This window comes from Zeus faber, assembly GCF_960531495.2.
Source record: "Zeus faber genome assembly, chromosome: 4".
NCBI lineage: Eukaryota > Metazoa > Chordata > Actinopteri > Zeiformes > Zeidae > Zeus > Zeus faber.
The window spans coordinates 22,203,547-22,228,757 of NC_137191.1; the positions used below are offsets into that span (position 1 = coordinate 22,203,547).

At 43.2% G+C, this 25,211-nt stretch overlaps 1 protein-coding gene across 1 annotated transcript in view; it reads left to right on the forward strand.

Annotated features, from left to right (window-relative positions):
• doc2g (double C2-like domains, gamma) overlaps positions 1-25,211 on the forward strand; it is a gene marked incomplete at both ends in the record, with an annotated part of 35,996 nt that overhangs the window by 3,373 nt on the left and 7,412 nt on the right. Inside the window, 4 exons of the mRNA XM_079999486.1 lie at positions 6,637-6,746; positions 21,678-21,804; positions 22,659-22,715; positions 23,442-23,566. Coding sequence (XP_079855612.1) covers positions 6,637-6,746; positions 21,678-21,804; positions 22,659-22,715; positions 23,442-23,566 — 419 coding nt within the window. The remainder of the gene's footprint in view (positions 1-6,636; positions 6,747-21,677; positions 21,805-22,658; positions 22,716-23,441; positions 23,567-25,211) is intronic.

Consider the following 25,211-nt stretch of genomic DNA (forward strand, 5'->3'; position numbering starts at 1 on the left):
ATCTCTCTATCTCGCTGTGACCCTCTTTGACCTTGAAATACCGACAGTGTGGGGAGGAGATGGGGGAATGAGCCAGGAGAAAGAGAGAGAGAAAGAGATAGAGAGAGAGGGGGGGGAGAGAGACGGAGAGAGGGAAAAGGGGGGAAAGAGAGGGGAAGGAGGGAGAAAGACAGGCAGAGAGGGAGAGGAAAAAGACAGATGAGGGGAGGACAGCAGCAGGTGGTTGTCATGGAAACAGTGAGGATTGTTACACGGCTCACGTCAACATTGGAGTGCTGATGTGGGGGCGGTGGCCGGGTGGGGTGTTTTGGGGGTCTAGGGGGGCGTCAATGAGTTAGGTAAGTGCTCCACGACACGCCCTTTTTTTGTTATGTGGAGAACACATCACTCGGAAGTAGGGTCGTGTAAGTGCACGGACAAACATGGACACACACACACGCACACACACACACACACACACACACACACACAAACTCAAACACACTTGTTTGGATTCAGTCTCATTGTACTATACACGTGGTTCTGTCATCAGCATAACACATAAAAGCAATGCCTTCTGGAAAGTAATCACCATAGGTGAGTTTCTACAGAAAGCGTACACATACATTTAAGGGAAACCATATTTCACCCTTCATATTTTATAGACGCTACTAAAAATGTCATTGCATTCTTCTGCACTCCCCCCTTTCCTACTCGCTACATCGCATCACAGAGGCTCTTTACACACACACACACACACACACACACACACACACACACACACACACACACACACACACACACATACACACACCCAAGGATGACTGGGGCATTTTCAGCACATAACAAGACATGACAAGAACCAGAAAGTCAGCTATACAAACCTGTGTCCCCACTTCCTAGTGTTCCCATCCTATCTATCTATCTATCTATCTATCTATCTATCTATCTATCTATCTATCTATCTATCTATCTATCTATCTATCTATCTATCTTTCTATCTATCTATCTATCTATCTATCTATCTATCTATCTATCTTTCTATCTATCTATCTATCTATCTATCTATCTATCTATCTATCTTTCTATCTATCTATCTATCTATCTATCTATCTATCTAACTATCTATCTATCTACCTATTTATCTTTATATCTCTCTATTTATCTATATACCTATCTGTCTGTCTGTCTATGATGAAAAGTTCTGGTCACTCTTTTTTTTTTTTTGGTCACTCCTTATGAGTGACCAGAACTTATCAATCAGTATAACGAGAGTTGCTTGGCTCTGAGTTGTAAATATAATTCTCTTAACTCTATCCAAATTATTCATTTTCAATGCATTCAATGCAATGCGTAAATCAGTCACATGCGGGGATCACTTAAAATACTTGTTCACTTTGAACTAAACGTTTGCCATTCTTGTTGTTATTCTCACTGACTCAGAAAGGAAGAGAACCCATAAGCATGACACAAAAACAATCAGGTGAGAATTCAAAGTCCACCGGGTTCATTCCAAAAAACAGGCAGAGGTCAAAACCAGGAGATCAGTCAGAGAAGGCAAACTGTTCCGGCAGGAAACAGACAGGGAGTCAGGATCCAGGTAAACAGGCAGAGAATCAGGATCTAGGGGATAAGGCAGAGGGTTGTATGCAAGGTACAGGAAATAGGTAAAAGTTCAGAGTAATGCAAGAGACAATCTGGCAGAGAACCAAGGGAAGTGGACTGATATTTAGACTGAGGGTCTAACGAGGGAATGAGCTGTAGGCGGGGCAAACAAGGTGAAGGGAACGGAGTGACCGCAAAGCAAACGGGAGTGGGCGGATCTGAAATGACATGGAAGTTAGCACAGACATGACATGACATGACATGACATGAGGAAATGACCATATGAAAATGAAACATGAAAACAAATATAAATTCTGGGAGATAAAGTAGTTATAGTGCACACTCCCAGTGATTAGGCAGCGGAATAAAGTCAGCAGCATTGGAGAACCTATCGACAAGAGTGAGGATAGTAGTTGCCTCCCGGTGCGGGGAGCCCAGTGATGAAGTCCAGAGGGACGTGGGACCACGGCCGATGGGGAATGGTCAGAGGCTAGAGGAGACCAGCTCGGGCTTAACGGGAGTTGTTGTTCTGTGAGCATACAAGACATGCGGCCACAAACTCCCGGGTGTCCCGATCCATGGATTCCCACCGAAACGTTGTCGGAGAAGGGAAAGAGTCCTGGCTCCTCCTGGATGGCAAGCTAACTTGGAGGAGTGTCCCCACTGCAGAACCTGAGAGCGTACATCGGCTGGCACAAAAAAGGCAGTTTCATCTTGATGGATGGATGGTTAGAAAGAAAGTTCTTTACCCTTTGCTCAAGATTCAAGAGGTTTATTTGTCACATACATATACAATGCTCTACCTCCCAGGTAGCCACACCAACCATTCAGGATCGGGGCAGAATCTCCTCTGGCTGTGAAGGATGACCCTCAGCTTGGTAGATACAGGAACAGGTGTCAGGTTTGGTGTTCTTTGATCCTGGGCGGTATAAAAGATTAAAATCAAATCGATTAAAAAACAGCGCTCGCCTGACCTGTCTGGGACTTAGCCGCTTGGCTGTCATTTCACTGACGACAGTCAGGTCCTGCCCAGTTGCATGCGCTCTGCTGAGTTGCTAGTGGTGCTCGAGGTAGAATCCGACAAGGAGGGAGGAGGCGATGCTGGTGGTCACGGAAGACCTCAGGAATGACCAGTCAGCGCCCTTTCATGTCTCCGCTCCAGGAGACATCCCTCGCTGTGGATGGCTGTGGCAATGAGAGGGTTGTGATCTGCGGGTCCCAAGCCGCCAGCTCATCGTTGATGACATCAGAAAGCCTGTGGTAAAAGACATCGGCAAGCAATGAGGAATTCCAATCGCTCTCTACTGCGAGGGTCCAAAACTCAATGGAATAGTCGATAACTCCCGGCCCCCCTGGACCTGGTTAAAAAGTCCACGAGCAACCTCACGGCCAGGTGTAGCGTGGTCAAAAACCGTCCGGAGACCATCAGAATAGGCTGTCACTGAAGAGCAGAGGTCCGACTGCTTCTCCCACTCGGTGGTACCCCAGCCCCAAGCCCATCCCGTGAGCTGGGTGACCATGAAAGCCACTCGTGACCTCTTGGTAGGATACGTGAGGGGTTGCAGTTCAAAAGTTAACGAGCAGAGCGTGATGAAGAACTGGCAGATACCTGGAGCTCTCGAGAAGCGTTCGGGATTGGAGAGGTGAGGTTCCGGACTGGAAATGGCACAGGCAGGAGAACTAGTAGATGATGACCACAGACCACAGTGAGCTGCTGGATCCAGTCACAGAGAACCTCCAAAGGTTGGTCATGCTGTGCAGAGGATTCCTGGAGAGTCCCCACAACGGCGGTGAGTTGTTGCTTATGTTGGTGTAGAGCACCAGCCTGTGCCGCCATCTCTCATCTGAGGGGGAATTCACAAAGAATGGATTGTGGCAGCTAATAGCAGTATGGATTGTGCATCAATTTGCACCTGCTATGTGCGCGGTCTAAGCCCGTTGGTGGTCTCCCCATGCATCGGATTGCAATGTTGTAATGGGAAGACCTCTCCCCGTGTGTCTGATCGCAAAATCTCTGTTGCGCGTTATGCGTACCTGTACCCTGTTGGGGGTCTTCCCGTGGGTAACCCCACCTCCCCAAAGGGGAATGCCGGAACATTTCTATTGTTTTCAAATCCCAATGTTGAACTTCATTGGTATATGCTCTGATCGTGCAGGGAGCAGATCAGTACAGCTATTATTTGCACGGCTGTAGCAGCCGCAAGCACTGCACAATCCTTTGGTGAATTCGCCCTTGAGAGTCTCTGAGTTGGCTGGGTTCATTTCTGGCCAGAATCAGAGAGATCAGACCAGAACCCGGAGATCAGTCAGAAAAGGCAAATTTATCTCGTAGGGAAACCGGCAGAAGTTCGGACGGAAGGTACAGGAAACAGTTAGTAGAGCGGGAAAGCTCGGCATAATGCAAGAGACAATCTGGCAGAGAACCAAGGGAAGTTGACTGGTATTTATACTGAGGGACTAAGGAGGGAATGAGCGGCACGACATGGAGCTTCGTGACATGCCATGAGGAATTGACCAGATGAAAATAAAACAAAACAAATATAAATACTGGGAGATCAGGGAGGATTTGTGACACTTGAATCACTACTATCTATCTCTATCTGTCTACGTGTCCGTCCGTCAGTCTCTCGGTAACGCACTTCCTTTCCTTGCAAAACAGAAAAAGCTGCCGGTGCAGAGTAGGGTTATACTGATTCTCATTTTTTATCTATTCTCCATCCCTTTTCTGTCCATTTGCATGGAGAATGAAATTTGGGACTCGTCCACCGCCAGCTTCAATTCCCTGACAGCTCTGGGACAGAAACGACAGGAAGAGATAGAAAAGGACAGAGGGGGAGAGGGGGAGAGCTCGGGTGGGCCGGTGAAAAAAATAACGTCAATATGGACGGAGAGAATGGATAGAGGAGGACGGAGGGACAGCCAGATGGAAAGCTAGAGATAAAATAGTCCCCGACAGATGTGAAAGCACTGATGAGGAGGGGAAAGTGGGGAGCCGAGGTTGATAGAGGAACGGGCATTGGAAAAAAGAGAAGAGGGTTTTAAAGTGTTCTAATGTACAGGTTGTTATTGTAGGAAGAGCCGAGTTCCCTGCTTTTCCCTACCTACCGGTGTGAATAATTACCCGTTTCCACTCCTGTGAGGCAGTGGGCTAATTTACAGCTTTGTTGCGTGTGTGTGCATATACGACTGTTTACCACAATTAAAAAATACGCCGTCCGCCTGGATTTGTGGCTCTGGCTGCGGATGTTGCTGCTGCGCTGCCCTTTACTATTAAAGAATCAAATTAATTACATGAGTGGGAACAAGAACTCGCACTCTGATGGAACGAGCAAGACAAACGCTGACTCTTGAAGATAAGCCGAAATGTACAGCAAAGGGAGGAAAACAGATGCGAGAGGTACAAAGATGAGGAACAAGGGGGATAGGTGGGACAATGGGAATTTGGGGACATTAAAAAAACAAAGGACGGCGGAGGATCTCCAAGCCGCGTGCCCACTCGGGCAGAACGAAATGAGGAGAGAGGGGAGGGAGAGAGATAAAGACAGAGGAGAGAGAATAACAAAGAGAAATGAAGGTGGTGGGGGGGTAGTGAAGGGGGACTTTTCCGAGCCCCAGGCTTCTGCAAAAAAACAGGCCAAATTAAACAGGCATCCAGGGCCTTGAGAGTATGACGTAGCCGTGCGTCACCTCGGCAGGAGGCTGAAGAGACAGCAAGGGGGGGATCGGCTGTGTCTGAGAACACCCAGTATTGAAGAAGAAGTGTCTGCAGCAGCGAGCAGAGACTGGTCTTCAGGGTGTCGTCAGACAGGGCGTCCCAATTTCTCTCCAAGCTCCAAAGACGTGTGTGTTTTACTGTTGAAATATGGTTATGATCACAAGCAGACAGTAACAGATACCCCTGGACAGATAGTGGCTCAAGTTCATCAGCCAATTAAAAAATTAGCCGGCATTAGGTCGTCCCGCTGGCCTCCCACTCGTGGTGTCCCCTCGTCTTGCAATTTTAGAGAATGAAGAAAGGCCCCAAACTTACATGACCCCGGACAGGAATAACGAAAGACCTGAATGAATTTCGATGACATTCGTATGGCAACCTGGAGCTTTTCAACCTCCGAGAGTTTGCGCATATGTATGTTTGTGTGACTTACAGTACCTTTGTCTCTATAGAGCAGTGATTCCCAATCTGTGATGCTGGACCGGTCGTGATTTGAGGCCTTGGGCGATCTGAGCACGTTTCCAATAAGTCAAGCGTAACAAAATCCATGAGTTTGTGTGAGAACGTATTGTACGCCCAAAAGAACTTGCCCTCGCTGACGATGAAAATACAACCCATTGAGACGAAAACGACAACCGTCCTGAAAATAACAGGGGTTTCCGGTTGAACCAGATTTGATTTAAGGGGTCAAAAAACAAATTGGGAACTTCCGCTGTTGAGAACTTCTTAGTTAACTATAAGTGTCCGTTGAATCGTTTTATGGAGGACATCCTTGGTTTGAGGCTGTAGCAGGTGCTAGGCCAGTGCTGTGCCATGTCGGGTGAGTTGGGGGGGAGGGCAGACGACAGGTGAGGTGAGGGAAGCCACCTGTCCTCTCACTCTCCTCTACAAAGTAGGTGGCAGATGTCTGCAAATCACCGAGGGACGATGATAAATGATGTATCCTTTCCCTCTCTCTCCCTCTCTCTCACTCTCTCATTCTCTCTCTCTGTCTCTCTCGCTCCCTCTTGTTCTCTGTTGCTCTTTTAGCCTAACTTCTGTCTGCGCCGTCATATCTCTCTCTATTTGATGTCTTCTGATTTGATGTCTTTTGATGTCCATTAACACGGTGCACTCCTTTCCCCGTACGCCGTGTCTCCTTACTCAACTGATCTCAATGGTACCTTCGTTGTAATCTCCCCTCCTGTGGACCCCGTCCGGCTAACTTCTCCTTCATGTTCCCTCAAGGATGTCTGACACCCCATCATACGTCTCCCCATGCTTATGTTCTTGTTTTTTTTTTGAGGGGGGGGGGGGGGGGGGTTGTATTCAGCTAATCTCCCTCTCCTGTCTAATTCCAGGCAAACAAACTACGCACAAAAACTCTGAAGAACACCTTGAACCCGGTGTGGAACGAGACCCTGGTTTACCACGGAATCACAGCGGCCGACATGACGACCAAAACGTTAAGGTATTCCTCCCTCCACCTTGGCTGGCTAAATACAAACCCTTCCTCCACAGCAGCCAAATTGGGGCCTTTATTATTCCCCACAAGTCACCAGTGTACTGGCAACAACTGTCGGCGCCTCCCGGCGGGGAGTTTGCGAGTTAATTTATTATTGCATCTAGACAACGGCGGCCAACTGTTCCATCTGTGGTCGCCGCGGTAACTGCTCAGGTGTTGGCCGGCGCCGCCGAGTCTCCTCCTCCTCATTTCCAGAGTGCTCTCCATATGGAGTGATTGAGGTCAAGCATGGCCGTCTTGGTCTTAAAAACTCTGACGCACTCATCTCTCTCATCCTCCGCACGGAATGTAATTCAGAGGCGTGAGTTTTGTGTGTGTGTGTGTGTGTGTGTGTGTGTGTGTGTGTGTGTGCGTGTGTGTGTGTGTGTGTGTGTGTGTGTGTGTGTGTGTGCGCGTTATGATGTGTATCCTGAGCAGTGTGTTCCGATGCTGTGATAAACATTGTGCTTGGACGCCACTGTATTTATGCTGAGATATCGCAAACTGAGTCACACACAGACTGACACACACACACACACACATGCACACATATACTGTACGTATACGCAAAAAAATACGCAAAAACCTTAAAAATGTATGTGTGTGTCTATGTGTGTGTGTGTGTGTGTGTGTGTGTGTGTGTGTGTGTGTGTGTGCGTGTGTGTGTGTGTATATATATATATATACATATGCGTACACACTGCCATTTCTTGTCCCTGCTACTTAGGAAGCAGAGGGAGAGTCAGGTGAATGCTTATCCTCTAGCTTCTATGTCAAGGGCAATTACTGGCAGGAGAGAACATGCATGGCCCCACCTCCTTACACACACACACACACACACACACACACACACACACACACACGCACGCACACACACACGCGCGCACACACACTCGGATGCACAAACAATATGCGTGTACATATAAATAACTCGCTTGCGCCATGCAAACACAGCTAGAGAAACACACACAGACACACACACACACACACACACACACACACACACACACACACACACACAGACGCTAGACACCCCCCAACACACACACACATACACACACACACACACACACACACACATACACACACACACACACACCCACACACACACACACAAATGCGTACAAATGAATGCACACACGTGTGGTAGTGGAGGCGCTAACTCCAGGGAAGACCCCTCCGAGTGGAGGAAGCCGAGCCGACCTCTACCCAAGGAGAGAGGAGACAGCCCACAGACACGTTACAGCGCGGGGGCTCTGGGGAGACCGGAGGAAGCGGGGGGAGGGGAGGGGGGACGGCCAGAAGATGAGAAGAAGAGGAAGAGGGAAAAAAAGGAAAAAAAGAGGCAGAGAGAGTCCCATGCCAGGATGGACGAGGGGATAAAGCAGCTAAAGCGGAAAGGATGCCAAACAAAAGTTATGCAGGGAAATAAGGGTGGCCAACATTTTAGGGGAAGGAGAAGAAGATGAGGAAGCAAATGAAATGGCACAATATGAAGGGTACAGAGAGAGAGAGAGAGAGAGAGAGAGAGAGAGAGACGCTAGGGGAGAGTTTAGGGACAGTAAGATAAAATGAAATTCTGGATTTGGAAATGAGTTTGCCGGATAAAGGGAAAAAGGAGAAGAAGGGACAGCCCAAAGGCCGCAGAACAAAGAGAAGCCAAAAAAAAAAGAAGAGACACTTGAATAAGTACAGGGAGATAAGGAAGGAAGGAAGAAAGAAAGAAATTCACAGCATCATGACATCCAAACCCCAAACAGATGCCTAACAGAGAGAAAGTAAAAGAAGGGAATAAACCGGGCACTGGACTGAAAGAAGGAGTGAACAGACAGACCCCCATCACGTCCCAGTCACCCAGCAGCTGCATTGACTCACTCCTCATTTCATTGGAGAGCAGAAGACGGAGAACAGAAGCAGGGGTGAATGGAGCGGACGGAGCGGTGGAGAGGGAGCGAGGGATCCCTGGAGAGGGCGGCACTCGGCGGCTGGTGCCCCCCCCCCCCCCCCCCCCCCCATCCTCCACTCCCCGGTGGCGGCGTGGAGCGAGAGCCTGGTGAGCGATCATCTCCACAGGCTACGTGTGGCGCAGCCACTGCTGAGTGGACAGGCTTTGCCATCTCCAGGATCTTCTACCTTGAAAGAGCCTGGAGGAGTGAGAGGGTGCTTCAAGTCAAGGGCTTTTTTTTTTTTTTTTTTTCCCAGGCGTGGAGGAGGGGTGGGTGGGTGGGGTAATGCAGTGAAAATTAGCATTGCACTGAGTGAAATGGAAGGAGAAGGTTTTGTTATGATAACGTTCTGGACTAAATTTGAATTGCACCGAGCACATTGCATAGCATGTGATTATATAAGCCATATTAAATGCGATAAAGCCAAATATCCCAAAGTAAAGTGCGGCGGTGGAAGGCGGTGGTCTTCCTATTAACCGGATTCATGTCTTTGGATTTGGGGTAAAAATAGACTCTGTGGTTGTCTTCAGTTGGCAAGAAAGGGTATTGATTTTATTTTATTTCTTAAGCATCTGCCATGTGTGAAAACTTATCTCCAACGTGCCGCTGGGGGTCCATTAGTGGCGAGCCGACCGGGTAAACTAAAATGTCTCCAATCCGGACTTCACGGATGGCCTCACACTGGCTAATCTTTTAATTGGCGCTGCAAGGCTCTCTAATGGAAGAGAGTCTGGCAACCGTACGTGAACCGTGGAAAGAATTATTTTTATTTTATTTTTTTAGATTACGACTGAATTTTTGCCTCTTATCAGCCCATTTGCATCAGTCTGCTTGCGACCATGCTGTTTTTACCACCCGCAGCCATTAAGCTGGGGATGGACGAGGACGGATGCTGTCTATCCTATGGTACCGCTCATAACGCTAGACACTGAAGGGGTTCCCCTGCCGACGTAGCCGTATTTTTTGTTACTGGCGTGAGAAAAATGTGTGCTCTACGAGCCAAACAAATTTTCTCTCTGGGACAATAAAGTTTTGATTGATTGACAAATTGACTGATGGCCTGATAGTTACTAAAACATAAGTTCCAGCAGTGAAGTTTTGTGCTATAACTGCACTTTGACTATTGTAATTATGGCATCATTATCTTTATCACTGGTTCTAGACGGATCATCATAACAATCACTTCATATCATGACCCATCCCATCACTCTAAATAGTCACATTACATTACCCATGAAACATCTGACACCACAGAGCAACTTTAAGTCCTGGAAACAGCGTCTGGAAAATGCCTTGAAAGTAGCTCACTGAGAACTTCATACTCAGAGTTGAACTCGGCTTTTATCACTGAGACCATTATCAGGCTGTCCGTGCGCGGCGGTGAAGATGGATTATGTGCGGGGGCTGATGAGTGCCAGGTAGCGCCCGCGTGCACGTGTCTGGTCCGGCGGTGTATTAAGTGTCTGGAAAGAGCAGCACTTCTTCCACAGCAGAGGCGTAGCACATTAGTGGCATGATGTCAGTGCCTTGGTCGTCTCTCTCTCTCGCTCTCTCTCGCTCAATCTTTTTCTTTCTATCGCTCCATCTCTGTCCGTCTGACTGGTGGCGCCGCCGCCGCCGCCGCCGCCACCGCCGCCATGGTCCAGCGCTGTGGGGAGATAGCGAGACAGGTAGCGCTTGATGGAGTGGTGTACGGGGGAGGGATTAGGCTGACATTGGAACCGGTGTTTTAAGGTGAAATTCATAATGGCTGCCGAGACACGCATGTGTGTGTGTGTTTGTGTGTGTGTGCGCGCGCGTGTGTGTGTGTGTGTGTGTGTGTGTGTGCGCGTGTGTGTGTGTGTGTGTGTGTGTCGTGCTCGCCAAATTGGGGACCATGAGGGACCATCCAATGGCCACCAAATCAGTGGCCATTAGAACAAATAATATTGACATCATATTGTAGATGGACTTATACTTGGCACCTGAAATGCATTCCTCCCTTATAGATTTACACCGCGTTCCAAATTATTATGCAAATTATATTTTCTCTGATTGACTGTTTGAAAATGAGTCTTCATGAATTTCTGGGCCCACTGCAACCGTTTCTGCTTGTGAGCATTGGTTAGGGGTGGCCTAATAGTAGGTTTATGCACAACTGCAAGCCTCTGGAGGATCCTACACCTTGAGGTTCACGGGACTCCAGAGGTACCAGCAGCTTCAAATACCTGTTTGCTGCTTTGTAATGGCATTCTAGCAGCTTCTCTCTTAATCCCATGAATTTTTCTGGCAGAAACCTTCCTCATTATGCCTTTATCTGCACTAACGTCTGTGCTCTGAATCAGCCACAAATCTCTTCACAGTACGATGATCACATTTAGGTTTTTGTGAAATATCTAATGTTTTCATACGTTGACCAAGGCATTGCACTATTTGAGGCTTTTCGGCAGCAGAGAGATCCTTTTTCTTTCCCATATTGCTTGAAACCTGTGGCCTGCTTAATAATGTTGAACGTCCTTCTTCGGTAGTTTTCCTTTAATTGGCTCACCTGGCAAACTAATTATCACAGGTGTCTGCGATTGATTTCAGTGATTCAAAGAGCCCTGCGACACAATACCATCCATGAGTTGAATTGAAAAACATTATTATTTATTATTATTATTATTATTATTATTATTATGATTATTAGTATTATTATTAATAATAATATGAATAATAATAATATGAATAATAATAATAATAATAATATTAATCATCATCATCATCATCATCATCATCATCATCATCATCATAATAACAATCATAAAAAGAATAATAATAATAATAATAATAATAATTATTATTATTATTATTATTATTATTATTATTATTATTATTATTATTAGGGGTCCAGCCCGGTCCAGTGTTTTGCGTAGACTCTCCCCTGTAGGTCACTCTGTACTTGTTTTACGTTACGATTATTGATTTATGCGTGTATTTATATTACTTCCTCCCTGGTAGATGTAAGTAGTTGATTGATCCGTTTGATTGATATTTTATCTCCGTGGTCCCCATTACTTTGCCGGATTAATGAAAAATACAATAAAAAGTAGTCCAAAAAACTCATACAATCCACTAGAATTTGGGACTAAGTGATGCGTTCAAGATTCAGTGAAGCGTCGGAAAAATAGAAACCGTTCAATGGTTGGTCCAATGGCACAGAAATACCAAATTTGGTAGGGCTCGGCGATAAAATGATCTGGATTATTTTCATGATAGAATCTTCAAAGAAAACATGATCAATTTATGATATATATATTTTCGATACAGCTCGAAACAGAGTCAGTTTTCGTCTACCACGTAGACACAAAACGAAGAGCCAATCGTACAGCAGGAGCGCCGATGCTTCCTCCACTCTCATCTCAGAGCTGTGGGGTGGGTCTTCCTCAAACAACAACCAGAACTTAAACTCGCCCTCCTCCCAACCCGAGTCCAGCACGGCTCCCGCAATAGGATAGCGATTAAAGAAAGAATCAGCGATTTTCAGTGACGTCTGCTCTGACACGGTCCCTCGGTCCGCTCAACATGTCCCAGAGGAGACATACAACAAAGTAAGTTATAACAATGACATGTAAATAAAAAATATTTTACAATTTTACAATTGGAGATTCTTAACATAAAAAATACAATGAAGTACTAATTAAAACTAACATTTACTTATTGGTAATAATTACATAATACTATTTGTTATTGTTCCAGATGGCAAAAATATCTGCAAGTCGTCATTGGGGTATTTGAGCATACATAACAAGTGGTATAAGGATGTAGAACTGAGCAATAAATGGAATAATCCTCTTTCCAGAATAAAAGAAGATCCAAAAACCACAAACAACATACAGTATATAATATTGAAAATGCGGATTTAAGTTCAGAAGATGAAAATATTGATGAAACATGAACTGATAAACAACAACAACATGGAATGTTCATGGACACATGTTTCCAACCGGTTGATATTGTACAGGAAGTATTAGAGCAGCACTTGGATGACCTGTCATCAACCCTGCACTGTCTTGGGAGATGAGACCAGTGAAGCAAAATGTTTCCCACTTCTTTTCATCGCCAATACACCAACGTTCTAAAACTTCCTGTCGGGTGGTGGAGTGAAATAAGATTGTGGAGCGGAGCACTTTGTGGCATCATCATCCAATTCGTTTCATATGTGCAGGTTGTGGCTCTGGGCACGCATTCGCACTGTGTGAGGTGCGTGGAGTACACTCCATCGCTCTGTAGTGATTGCAATCTGCACGTGTGTGTGTGTGTGTGTGTGTGTGTAGTGTGTGTGTGTGTGTGTGTGTGTGTGTGTGTGTGAGCGTGTGTGTAACCCCTGACCTGCTTGACGTTGGCAGGTTTTTCGTCTGATCTCCTTTGTCCTTTTTGTAAACAAACGCATTCTGTTCGCATCTATCCCACTGTTAGATGCGGCGTTGTGTCCCTCTTCATTTTGTGGCATTCGATCCAGTCATAACATACAAACTGTAGAAGTCTAAAACAGTCCAAAACATATTCCATGGTTGTGTCCTCACACATGGAGTTCACTTGCAGCTTCAGAGTAACGGGTCTGAATCGTGTTGGTTTTATTTTAGTCCCAAAAGTTAAAAAAGTTGATGAAATGTCTCTCAGGGAAATGCAGTGTTTAATCCGTTTGAAGGGGACCTGTGTTGTTCGGAACTTCCACAGATGGAGCGATTTTCTTCCACAGAGACACTGTGAGGCAGGACTCTGTGGACTACAGGTTGTAGATAGCCACCTTCTAACTTTTAGGATAAAGTCATAACACACAACAAGTGTATCGGCTTGTAGTAGTAAACCTGCATGTCCCCGCGTCATTACGTCAGCTGATGCTGCGTTCAAGGGAAAGTCGGAAAATTCTCGTATATAACTCTTCCTAGTAGTAATGCTGACGTAAACACAAGTGACAGCACAAACTGATGCTACGTTCCATGGGAACTTGATAAATTTGGAATCGGTGTCGATACGAAGTGATCGTGTGTTTTACGGGAACTCATTCGACTAACCTGGACCCGTGTATTGCTGCCTGCAGCTATATTTATTATTATTATTACTTCTAATTGCAACTGCACTGCCAGCCGTACCACAGCACAGGTGCATTTGTCTGTGTCTGTTTGTTTGTTTTTACTGTGTTTTATTATGCTCAGAATCAAATTGCCCGTCAGGGATGAATAAAGTTTTATTGAATTGAATTTAATGTACTTTTACTCTTACTTTTACTATTATTCCTTTGGAAACCCAGTTGTTTACTCGTTTGTCTACGTAAGCCCACAAGGTTATTAAACTCTGCCATTTTGAGCTTGTTTGTTAATTATCAATTTAATGCTGCTGCTAATGTGCAGATAATGGGCAGGTGAAGCTACAGAGGACTGTCGTGCCGGCATAATAAATTAGTAGTGTGAAGCCGACACAAAACCTGATGACATTTCACCCACGAATGTTTGAGGTGTTTATTTACAACAAACAGGCAGACAAAACACACAGTACACATAAACGGATACAAAATGTATGTTATAGTTAATAATTGTTCTTCTTCTTCTTCTTCTTCTTCTTCTTCTAAAGCAGAAAATATGCCTATATAATTTAAATAATATCATATTTTAGTATTTTATTTCCAAATGCTTTATTTATGGGTTTTTCAGGTTTACATAGAAAATTTGGTATGATCATTTGACACGTATTAACAAAGCATAAATGCAATGCAACACCTAGAGCTTCACAACGTCCACGAGAAGTTCAACATACTGAACCTAATGACAAAGAAATAGAAAAATAAAAAGATATGAGAAATTAAAATACTAATGAGGACAAAAAAATATATAGATCTATAAAAAGGTGGGGGGAAATTGAGCAAATGGAAAAAAGTAAGATTTCACTTAACTGCACAAGGCACAAAAGTGTGCTTGCTCGAACAGACTATATTACTTACATGATGACCGATCGATGTTATAAGCCCGACGATCTCAACCTCAGGATCGCGACCCCACGTGGGTTCATGGGGTTCATTGGACATTGGTAAGAGATACTGAGGCGAGCTTACGCCGTGAAACAAATTAATTAGTCGAGACAGAGCGTTCTTTTATAAGCCACCGCCTGCGTCCCATACACCGCACGACCAGCAGGGGCAGTTCCCGTTTATTTTTACAGACAACACACATCAGAGCCCCTGAGGCCACAACCTGCTAGGTCAGTCAACGTCACGGCCCTGTCCTAGTCAGCAACAGCAGTCAACGCAGTCCGGGTCACCCTCCAAACGCAAACAACACAGCCCTCACCAACAGAATATCCCCAATGACTGGGAACACATAATAAAACACAACGGAGACCCACAGCATCGGAGGCCCAACATTTCTCTGTTATCCACTTGGAGCTCCCTCCATGTTTTATGATTTACTAAAAGCAGCCGACGCAATATTCATATTCACATGAAAAAGTTTCCTAATATGCAACGTGAAATAGTAGCAGTCGTTTTTTAAGGACAGTAAGAAAAAACCTTATGTGCTAAAAATGTTTAAAAGCCATATCTTGTCATGGTATATCTTTGGTGATATGGTATCAAATTAAAGTAAATGTATATTTGTGTTCAAACAATAGGAATGAGTTCTGATATACTGGTATCGTTTTAGTGGATGTTTGGATTTCTTCTCAGGAATACAGTAAGTAAAGAATTAACACAGAGTTCCTATTTTTTCCTAAAGATGTATCCTAATACAGCTTGAACAACGCCTGTGACTCTTTGAAAGATTATTTCTATGATGCAATTTTGCCAAAAATAAAGATGCACACATCCCTCTGGGGAAATTTTAAAAATCCATTTAATGTTGTGTGACTTATTGACTCCCAAAAATCGATCTGCACAGTATTAAAGACACATTAATCTTTCAGGAATTCATGTGCATTAATGTATTATTATAATCACCTGAAGTGATTTTTTTTTTTTTAGCATTCTGAGAATATTTAATACTTTCTCTGCTTTCGTCATTAGTGGAACATCTCTGATGTGACAGCTGCAGCAGTTTGAAGTCGGTTTCTGTTTGGAAATATTGAACATTTACATTTCTGCACGAATCATCCAGCCTGACATACAAGCCGTACTCAAAGCCGTTTTCGAATTGATTTTAGATAAAAGCTTTTAATCAACACAACACTACATGCCTCATAAAATAAGTTCTAATTTTCTACGTACCCGTGATTTGAAAATCAATAAATAATAAATATGACTGGATAATGTGAATTAACCAAGTAATATACACACAAAATACAGCAACTGCCTTTGAAATGCAGGTTAACTGGGACATGGTTCATCCATCTCCAAAAGCACATAAACATATTGAACAGAGCGCCTAAATCCCCCTCAAAAATGGCAAAAATAAATCACAACAAAAAAAGTAAAATAAAACACAATAAATATATTTGTATAGCACCTTTTATACACAATATACAACTCAAAGTGATTTACATTAATACCTTATATTAAAAGGCAATAAAATAGCAATAATAAAAAGGCAAAATGCATTTTAATAAAAATATGTAAATTAATAATTCGGGATTACAATCATTCCTCAGCAAATTATTTTCAATCCTAATTTCTCTCGAAAGATTGGTCTCTGATTATTAGCCTTGAACTACTCAGAAAATTTCAAGTAACTCATATAATTCTCAAATAATTCTCATAATAGTTTATTTCCCTTTCCAATGGATTCGTACTGTCAGGGAAGTTTATAATAGTAAGTTAACGTTTTTTTCAATTAACGAGGTTGCTTATTTGCAGTTGCATAAAAGATGCAGCTATTTACAAACAGAAAACATGCACATTTAGCTTGGAATTACCAATTTCCGAGTTTTCAGCAATGTAGCATAATACATCAACAACTACTGCTGCAGCTGATTGAGAACTCCACAGCTTAGCCAGAGGAGCAGATGTGGAGTATTTCAAACGTAGAATCTCATGCAAATATTTAAAACAGGAATCTTTAGTGTCATTTCAGCAACAGTAATAACCAAAATAATGAAAAGTAAAGAAACATAAATAACAGCGCCATAACAAAATAATAGCAGTAAGTAACCATCGCTCCGATAACAAACTGTGTTTTCTGTCTAACTCTTATTTATGGATTTATAAGAGCTGGGACGTCACTATGACCAGTAGGCTGGGACAGTGCTGTCATCGGCACACAAATGCAGATTTGATTCCTGAATAATGAATGACAGATGCAACCGAGATCAGAGATATAAGATGAAATGAAACACTGTATTGATCGTGAGGGGGAAATCCAGTAAAGCTCTTGGATGTGACAGACAACCAAACCCACAAGGGCCATTTTCGGCAACAAAAGTATATTTTCGCTTTGTCCATAACAACGTCCCCTGCAGGTTCTGTCCTCACTTCCACACGTTTCTTTCGTGAAATTTAAGTTTCAATTGTATTAATCTTCATATAAATAAGTTATCGCCAAATTATTGTCTTTTATTCAGGACTAATAATTCAATGGAAATAACAATTTTAAGGCATTCACTGAGGAATGATGGTGTTCCTTCAATGTCTCTAAATTGATGACTGAAAACTGAAATTGAGATTGATAGATTGAATAAATTGCTTGTTTTTTTCATTATTATTACTATTTTTTTGTCTTCTTATAATGGGATTGTTATTATTATTATTATTATTATTATTATTATTATTATTAGGCTTATTATAACCTAGCTTTGCTCAGATTTTTATAATTTTTAATCTTCTTGGAATCTTTTGAGCTAAAAGTATTTGAAACATGTCAACCTCAGTACGCACAGACATGGTTGAGGTCTTGTTAAAACCAGGACGTTTCAGACACCTTGCTGTTCGAGGTTCGACCAATATCAATGTACATCTGGAGCAGAAATGAGTGAACTGTTTAACTGAAATGTTTCTTACTGGAAGTAGAAGAACGTTGACGCGATTTGATTCGTTTCAGGAGTGGTGCACTTTGTGACATCATCATCCGAAGTTATATAAGTCGAAGCGAGCGATCGCAATTGTTAAAATACCGTTCTTGAGGGACATTTGAACGAAACGACACAAGAGGGACATTCAGTGATGTAAGAGCACGGTGACTGGTCCAGACCTTAAGTCCACGGTGATTGGTCGAACATATGAGCAAGATTCAAGAGGTTTATTCATCACGTACATATACATACTTTCATACATATATTCAGTGAAATTTCAAATTTGAAGTCACCTGAGCATGAGAAATGCTCAGGTGAAAAAGCACGTGAAAAATAAGATACTTCATTTAAAGTGAATATGTTATTATTTATACACAATTTAACCCGACCAAGCCCCATCGCCCGGGGCGGCAACCGGTCCACAGCGAGAGGAAAACACAGTGGATCACGGTTACAGCACCGTGAAGACCTTGATTCACAGTCTGGATAACTGAGACGTCATATATCAACCTCTGAAAGTAGAGTTCTCTACTGTATTATAACTAATATAACTGTTATAACTGTTATAACTGTTATACTGTTATACTATTATAACTGATATAACTACTATAACTGTTATAACTGTTATAACTGTTATAACGCATTTGGAGTCTGTTTGTTTATTACCATAGTTGAATTAGCTGGTGAGTTTAGCGTTCATTGTTTATATTTGTAGAACGTAAGCGATACATCAGCATCTCATGGATATAACTTCTCATCTCCGCGCTCTCTGAAACATGCGTAGATGTACGTAATAACATGCCCCGTTGTTCTATTAACATGCAAATATATGCCAAAACACTGCAGTATTGGCTGTGTCAGGTGTTCATTTTGGTCGTCTAAACGTGGCCATTTCTTCGGTGTTAAAGCAGGTATTTGGAACGCATTTATATTTGACGTGGTCCATTTTGCCTTGTTAAGGCGTTTTAGCGCCAGCTATTAAGAGGCGGTATTTGGTGCCGTTTCTTCTCCGTGGATCCTCGGAGGAGAAATCCACAATCTATATATGTGCATATACAGTATTGAGCTGTTTCTGTAATAAAGTGTTTTTTGAGTATTTTTTGTTATGAGTAATTTGTGGTTTGATTATTCAATAAAGAAAAACATGCAATGGATATATTCTTGTACATTTGAAAAAATCATATTAATTGTTTAATCATACCTTAATTACCATCTATATTAGTGTATATAAGAAATGATTGCCTTCTCAGCAGATATCTAATTTAATAGCTTTGGTTGTTTTGAAATTCAACTGGCACTTTAACATATAGGCCCGGGTTTCGTTATTATTTCTGTTAGTGCATTTAAGAAATATGCCTTTCAAGTTGGCAGTCAATGTTGATGGCCTTCATGGTTTCATTTGGAAGTCTGTAGTTCATAGGAGGGAATCTCTGGTCATGGATAAAAAGCTGCTGTGGTGTGGGGATGGTGTGGTAAGACATGACATGCATGCCGTCCATCTGTTCCAGGGCCTGTTCCATCTATCCCCCTCTCGACAATAAACTTGTGTTTTCTACTCCATCGTCTATATCTCTGTGCTGGAGGGCCCTGAAAACGCCACTTGGGGGGCGTGTGGGCTGTGGAACTGCCACAGATGCTATCAAACCATAGTATTTGAATTGAAATATGGTTCCTTTGTGTTATTCTGTGATTTTACATTTAAATATCCGTTATTATAAGCTTCAGTATTAAGAAAAAAAAAAAAGCGATTGTGATTAATCACAGCAAATACCCAAACCCATTTCAGTTTAATGCATTCAATCGAAGCGTCCAGGCCCTCAAGTGTAATAGAGCTTGGCAGGGACATGGTTCTATCTGAGGAAACTACTAAATATTCTGTGAAGCACACACATTGTAATGTCAGGTCTTGTGTTTCAAATTCAGCAGCGATATCTGACATTACATGACAGATTCTGTGGACATCTGGGTGTTTTTTAACTCTCTTTCTGACAACAACACCACCGTGAGAACGTCTGCATGGGGTGTCACTCATTTCACGGCCATGTGCGTATGTCACAATAAGACAAACAGCCAACACCTCTCAGCGCAGAGCTACTCCAGAGCTGGTTCTGCAGATGCTCATGACTAAAACACTGCAACCAATGTGTCAAATGTCCAAATGTCAAACAACTAGAAAAGCTGTGTGTGTGTGAGTGTGTGTGTGTGTGTGTGTGTGTGTGTGCGTGTGTGTGTGTGTGTGTGTGTGTGTGTGTGTGTGTGTGTGTGTGTGTGTGTGAGAGTTTGTTGTGCATATGGAGTACACGCGAGTGTTTGTGTGTGTGTGTGTGTGTGTGTGTGTACGTGGTTTCCTGTGCATTTCTGCGTTTCTGTGTGTTTGTGAGCGTTTGTTGTGCTTATGGAGAGTGCACATGTGTGTGTGTGTGTGTGTGTGCACGTAGTTGCTTGTGCATCTCCATGTTTATGACTTGTTGGTGTGTGTGTGTGCATATGGAAAATGCACGTGTGTGTGTGTGTGTGTGTGTGTGTGTGTGTGTGTGTGTGTGTGTGTGTGTGTGTGTGTGTGTGTGTGTGTGTGTGTGTACATAGTTGTTTGTGCATCTCTGTTTATGGCTTGTTTGTGTGTGCTTGTGTGTGTGTGTGTGTGTGTGTGTGTGTGTGTGTGTGTGTGTGTGTGAGTGTGTGTGTGTGTGTGTACATAGTTGTTTGTGCATCTCTGTTTATGGCTTGTTTGTGTGTGCTTGTGTGTGTGTGTGTGTGTGTGTGTGTGTGTGTGTGTGTGTGTGTGTACATAGTTGTTTGTGCATCTCTGTTTATGGCTTGTTTGTGTGTGCTTGTGTGTGTGTGTGTGTGTGTGTGGGTGTGTGTGTGTGTGTGTGTGTGTGTGTGTGTGTGTGTGTGTGTGTGTGTGTGTGTGTGTGTACATAGTTGTTTGTGCATCTCTGTTTATGGCCTGTTTGTGTGTGCTTGTGTGAGATTGTGTGTATGTGTGTGTGTGTGTGTGTGTGTGTGTGTGTGTGTGTGTGTGTGTGTGTGTGTGTGTGTGTGTGTGTGTGTGTGTGTGCGTGTGTGGGGGTATGTGTGTACATAGTCGCTTGTGCATCTCTGGGTTTGTGTGTTATGCGTAAGTTTGTTGTACTTCTGAAATTAGAGAGTGTGTGCATGTGAGTGTGTGTGTGTGTGTGTGTGTGTTTCCACATAGTTGCCTCTACATCTCTGCATGTTTCTCTGTGAGTTTGTTGTGCGTGTGCATTGTGCATCTCTGGGTTTGTGTGTTATGTGTAAGTTTGTTGTACTTCCGAAATTAGAGAGTGTGTGCATGTGAGTGTGTGTGTGTGTGTGTGTGTTTCCACATAGTTTCCTCTACATCTCCGCATGTTTCTCTGTGAGTTTGTTGTGCATGTGCATTGTGCATGAATGTGTATGTGCATGTGTTTCCTATATGGATGTGCATGCGTGTGTCTGAACCAATCAAGTGAGCATACATGTGTGTGTACATTTGTGCGGTTGTGTACAGTATGTGTCGGTAAATAAAATCATGAAGGAAGGAAAGAGAGCAAGAGAAAGAGAAGGGTGGAGGAAATAAGGTCAAAGAGCAGCAGAGAATAGAAGAGAATACAATGACAGGCCCTCTAGTTAGGCACAGAGGGAATATTCCAACAGAGGGAGAGAGAGAGAGAGAGAGAGAGAGAGAGAGAGAGAGAGAGAGAGAGAGCGAGTCCAGGCGTTATTCCACATGTCACAATGTCTTTCACACCATCACAGGACCTTCACACATTTTCTATCTCTCTCTCTCTCTCTATCTCTCTGTCCATCAATCTATCTATCCATCTATCTAGCTAACGATTCAATGCTCCCTTTGTCTTGACACCTTATTCTGTTTGTGTGCATGTGTGTGTGTGTGTGTGTGTGTGTGTGTGTGTGTGTGTGTGTGTGTGTGTGTGTGTGTGTGTGTGTGTGTGTGTGTGTGTGTCTGGGGCTTGGGGCGTGGGGGGCCCTGCAGGCTGTGCGTGTGCGACATGGACCGACTGGGAAGAAACGAATTCATCGGAGAGGTGCGAGTGGCTCTGAAGAAACTGAAAGAGGGAGAGAACAAAAGATACAACATGGGCCTGGAGAGAATTGCACAGGTACAGAGAGAGAGCGTGCGTGTGTGTGTGTGTGTGTGTGTGTGTGTGTGTGTGTGTGCGCGCGCGTGCGCGTGCGTGCGTACTCTACGGTTTAAAAGGACAACACACCTTAATACACACCAGCATTAACATGACATTGTGAGGGATTGTGAGGACATCTTGCGTCCAACAAAATCTGAGTGTCCTATGAATGTTTTAAGCAGGGCAGTTCTAAATATTTTATACTTGAAAATGTCCTACATTTCAGGCTCATGTTTACCAATTTTTAAGTGACGTCTTAAGTGTACATAATTGTAACTAATCATGTTAAAGGTTTTTCGAGATGTCCCCATAAACCACACAGTGTGTGTGTGTGTGTGTGTGTGTGTGTGTGTGTGTGTGTGCGTGCGTGCGTGCGTGCGTGCGTGCGCATGTGTGCGTATATGGTTTCAAAGGACATTGCACTTGAAAACACACCATCATCAATAGGACATTCGTATTATCAGGACATTTTGTGTCCTCATAATCTGAGTGTCCTATTAACGCCTTTTTTAAGCATTTTATATTCAACACTCTTTTCCAGCTTTTAAATCGACAAAATCTCAACTGATCACGTTTCTAGATGACCCCATAAACCAGCTATACCTCAATCTGTGTACACGCTGCATGCAGTGCGCTTGTGCAGACAGATGTGTCAGAATTTATTGCAACGGAGCCATTTATATTCAACCACAGACTTCATTCCCTTGCGCTCCCAGTTTTTCTCCATTAACTCCTTCTCTCTCTCTCTCTCTCTCTCTGTCTCTCTCTCTCTCTCCCTCCCCCCCTCTCTCCCTCCCCCCCTCTCTCTGTCTCTCTCTCTCTCTCTCCATCAGAATAAAGAAGCTAACAATCAAACGGTGGAGTCGGGAGCACCTGTGGCAGAGGAAGAGGTATCCTCCTCCTCCTCCTCCTCTAAAATAACTATCGCCTGCGCTGAACTCCTTCCTCCATCTTCTCCGTTGCCGCTAATGCACCTTTCGATTTTAATAACCTACAAAGGAACCAATTTTAATGACTTGATTAATCTGTTTAATCTGTTATCTGGTTATTGATCGCGTATCTATTTAATAAACCCATTTTTTGGCACAGCGGCCATCGGGACAAAGACAGAAAAGGACTAGATTGTTTCAGAACGACTTTCCTTTTCTTAACGTGAAATGAATAAAAGAGGTTAATGGCAAATGTTTATGCTGTATTCCACTTTTTTTTTTCCCAATGCAAATAACCACATTCTGTAGGTAAAATGCATAACCTGGGTGTTTTCTTAGGACTGCACCAGTAACACTAGTGTTTTTACTTTTCAGTGATACTGTTCGATGTGTTGTCTATTGACACATGGATTCCTAACACTATTTCATATTTCAATTTTTTTCCCTATTATTGAATATTTTCATACATTTTAATTTAAAATATTTCTCGTTGTTCATTTTTTAATTTTTGTGTTTTTCCCCACAATATTTAATATTTTTAATACATTTATTTATATTTTTCCAAACAGTATTTCAGATATTTTTTAGCCAGAGAATTTAACACTTAAAATTAGAACCAATAAGGAATCTGGGCTCCACCGGCTTTGTCTCTGTATGAAAACGGGTTCTTTTGCTCTATTTCTGCAGCGCGGTCGCATCCTGGTGTCACTTTGCTACAACACGGAGAAGGGCACGCTGCTCGTGGGCATCATACGCTGTGCCCACCTGGCCGCCATGGACTCCAACGGCTACTCTGACCCCTTCGTCAAGATGTGAGTAGCGCCGGATGAAGTGGAACAGAGGAGAGGTTGTGAGGGCAGAGCCAACACCAAAGCCGTGGGAATACCAGTTCTGGGTTTCTGTGTCACGGCCAGAGGTGGAAAGGAAGTAGTAGAAATCCTGACGCAAGTCAGAGTGTTGTTCCTGCGAGAGGTGGAACATTTTGGGCTCAGAACATTAGGATCCGCTTTCCATGTTTTTGCTCCACCCGATTTCTGTGCTCTGGGCGCATTGTTTGCATTATCCGTCATTTTGACGCACGATGCAATGGAAAGTCACCCGTTTGTTTGTTCGGCGCACCCACCTGTTCCTCCCCGTCTATCTGCAGCTTTCCACTTTGCGCGCTGCTATCGCTTCTTCTGTCGATTTTGCCCTTTGTTGTCTCTATTGAACTGGATTTGCGTTACTTGCTCTTGTCTCTTTTCGTATTTTTATCCAGCTCCAGCTTGTGCCGCCCTGATTTCGTGTCTGATCACCGTGTTTGTTTCGGGGGGTTTGGTCGTTTAATACTTTTGACAGCCTGTCTGCCACGGGTCCTTGGTTTTCAGTCAAATTCGTCTGTTTTTTTTCATTTTTTTTATACGGATTTACTGCAAACGACCATGTCTGCAATGATTCAGGAGCTACAATGTCGATTCTAATCTTTAGTCTAATATTTAAAGTGTCAATCCATATGTCCCTTTCTTTCACTCTGCTATTCCATAAGAATGTCTTCTTCTGATGCATTGATTTTTTTTATTTTTTTTTTTCTTGGTCATTTGAGGTGGTGGGGATATTTTTTCATCCTTTTTTGTACATGTTCATCCGTATCGACAGAACTAGCTACGCTGCCTTATCAAATTCACCGCGGCTGCTTGTCACTTATTGTCAGTGGCGCCACCAATAATGGAAAACAGCATGTTATGGAAACACAGCAGTAATGCAAATACATCGAATGACTGTTTCTTATGAAGTTAAGGTTAAAATTAAAGTTTCAAATATGGGATGATTTTTAATTAAATAACCTTACGGATTACCACTTTAACGCTGTGTCTTAAGCACTTCAACACGTTGCCCAGTTTGGTTCTGTACTCGAGGTACCGAGGAGGACTCTTCATTTCTCAGGATTAGCGAACGACACGAAACGGCGATGTTCCGTTTGCGGGGCCATGCGTGCCGTATACAGGAACCAATCAACAAACTAATTAAAAAATGATACGCATGAACAAATAGGAACTAAAACAAACAAATAATTGAAATTAAGTCAAATAACGGGAAAAAAATAGCCCCTCGTTAATTCTAACAGGAAACGCAGTCAGACGATTAATAATTTCCCTATGTTAGAAATGGAATATCATTGTTGTCATTGTTTTCCTGACCTACTTCATCATGTGTTAATGCGTTTGGGGAGGGAGGGGGGGTTATACCGCACCACACATTTTTTACCTTTAACATTTTTGTACCTATGGCTACATTTTTGTACGCATAGTTTGTGCTCAGTGTTAATTATTGCATTTTTCCCGAACGATTTTATCTGCACGCAATTTATTTATTTACAAATACAGTTTTAATCACACGTTGAATTATTAATTCCTGAATTTGGCTGCCACCGAACCCTCTTCTAATTGGCCCTCTCTCTCTCTCTCTCTCTCTCTCTCT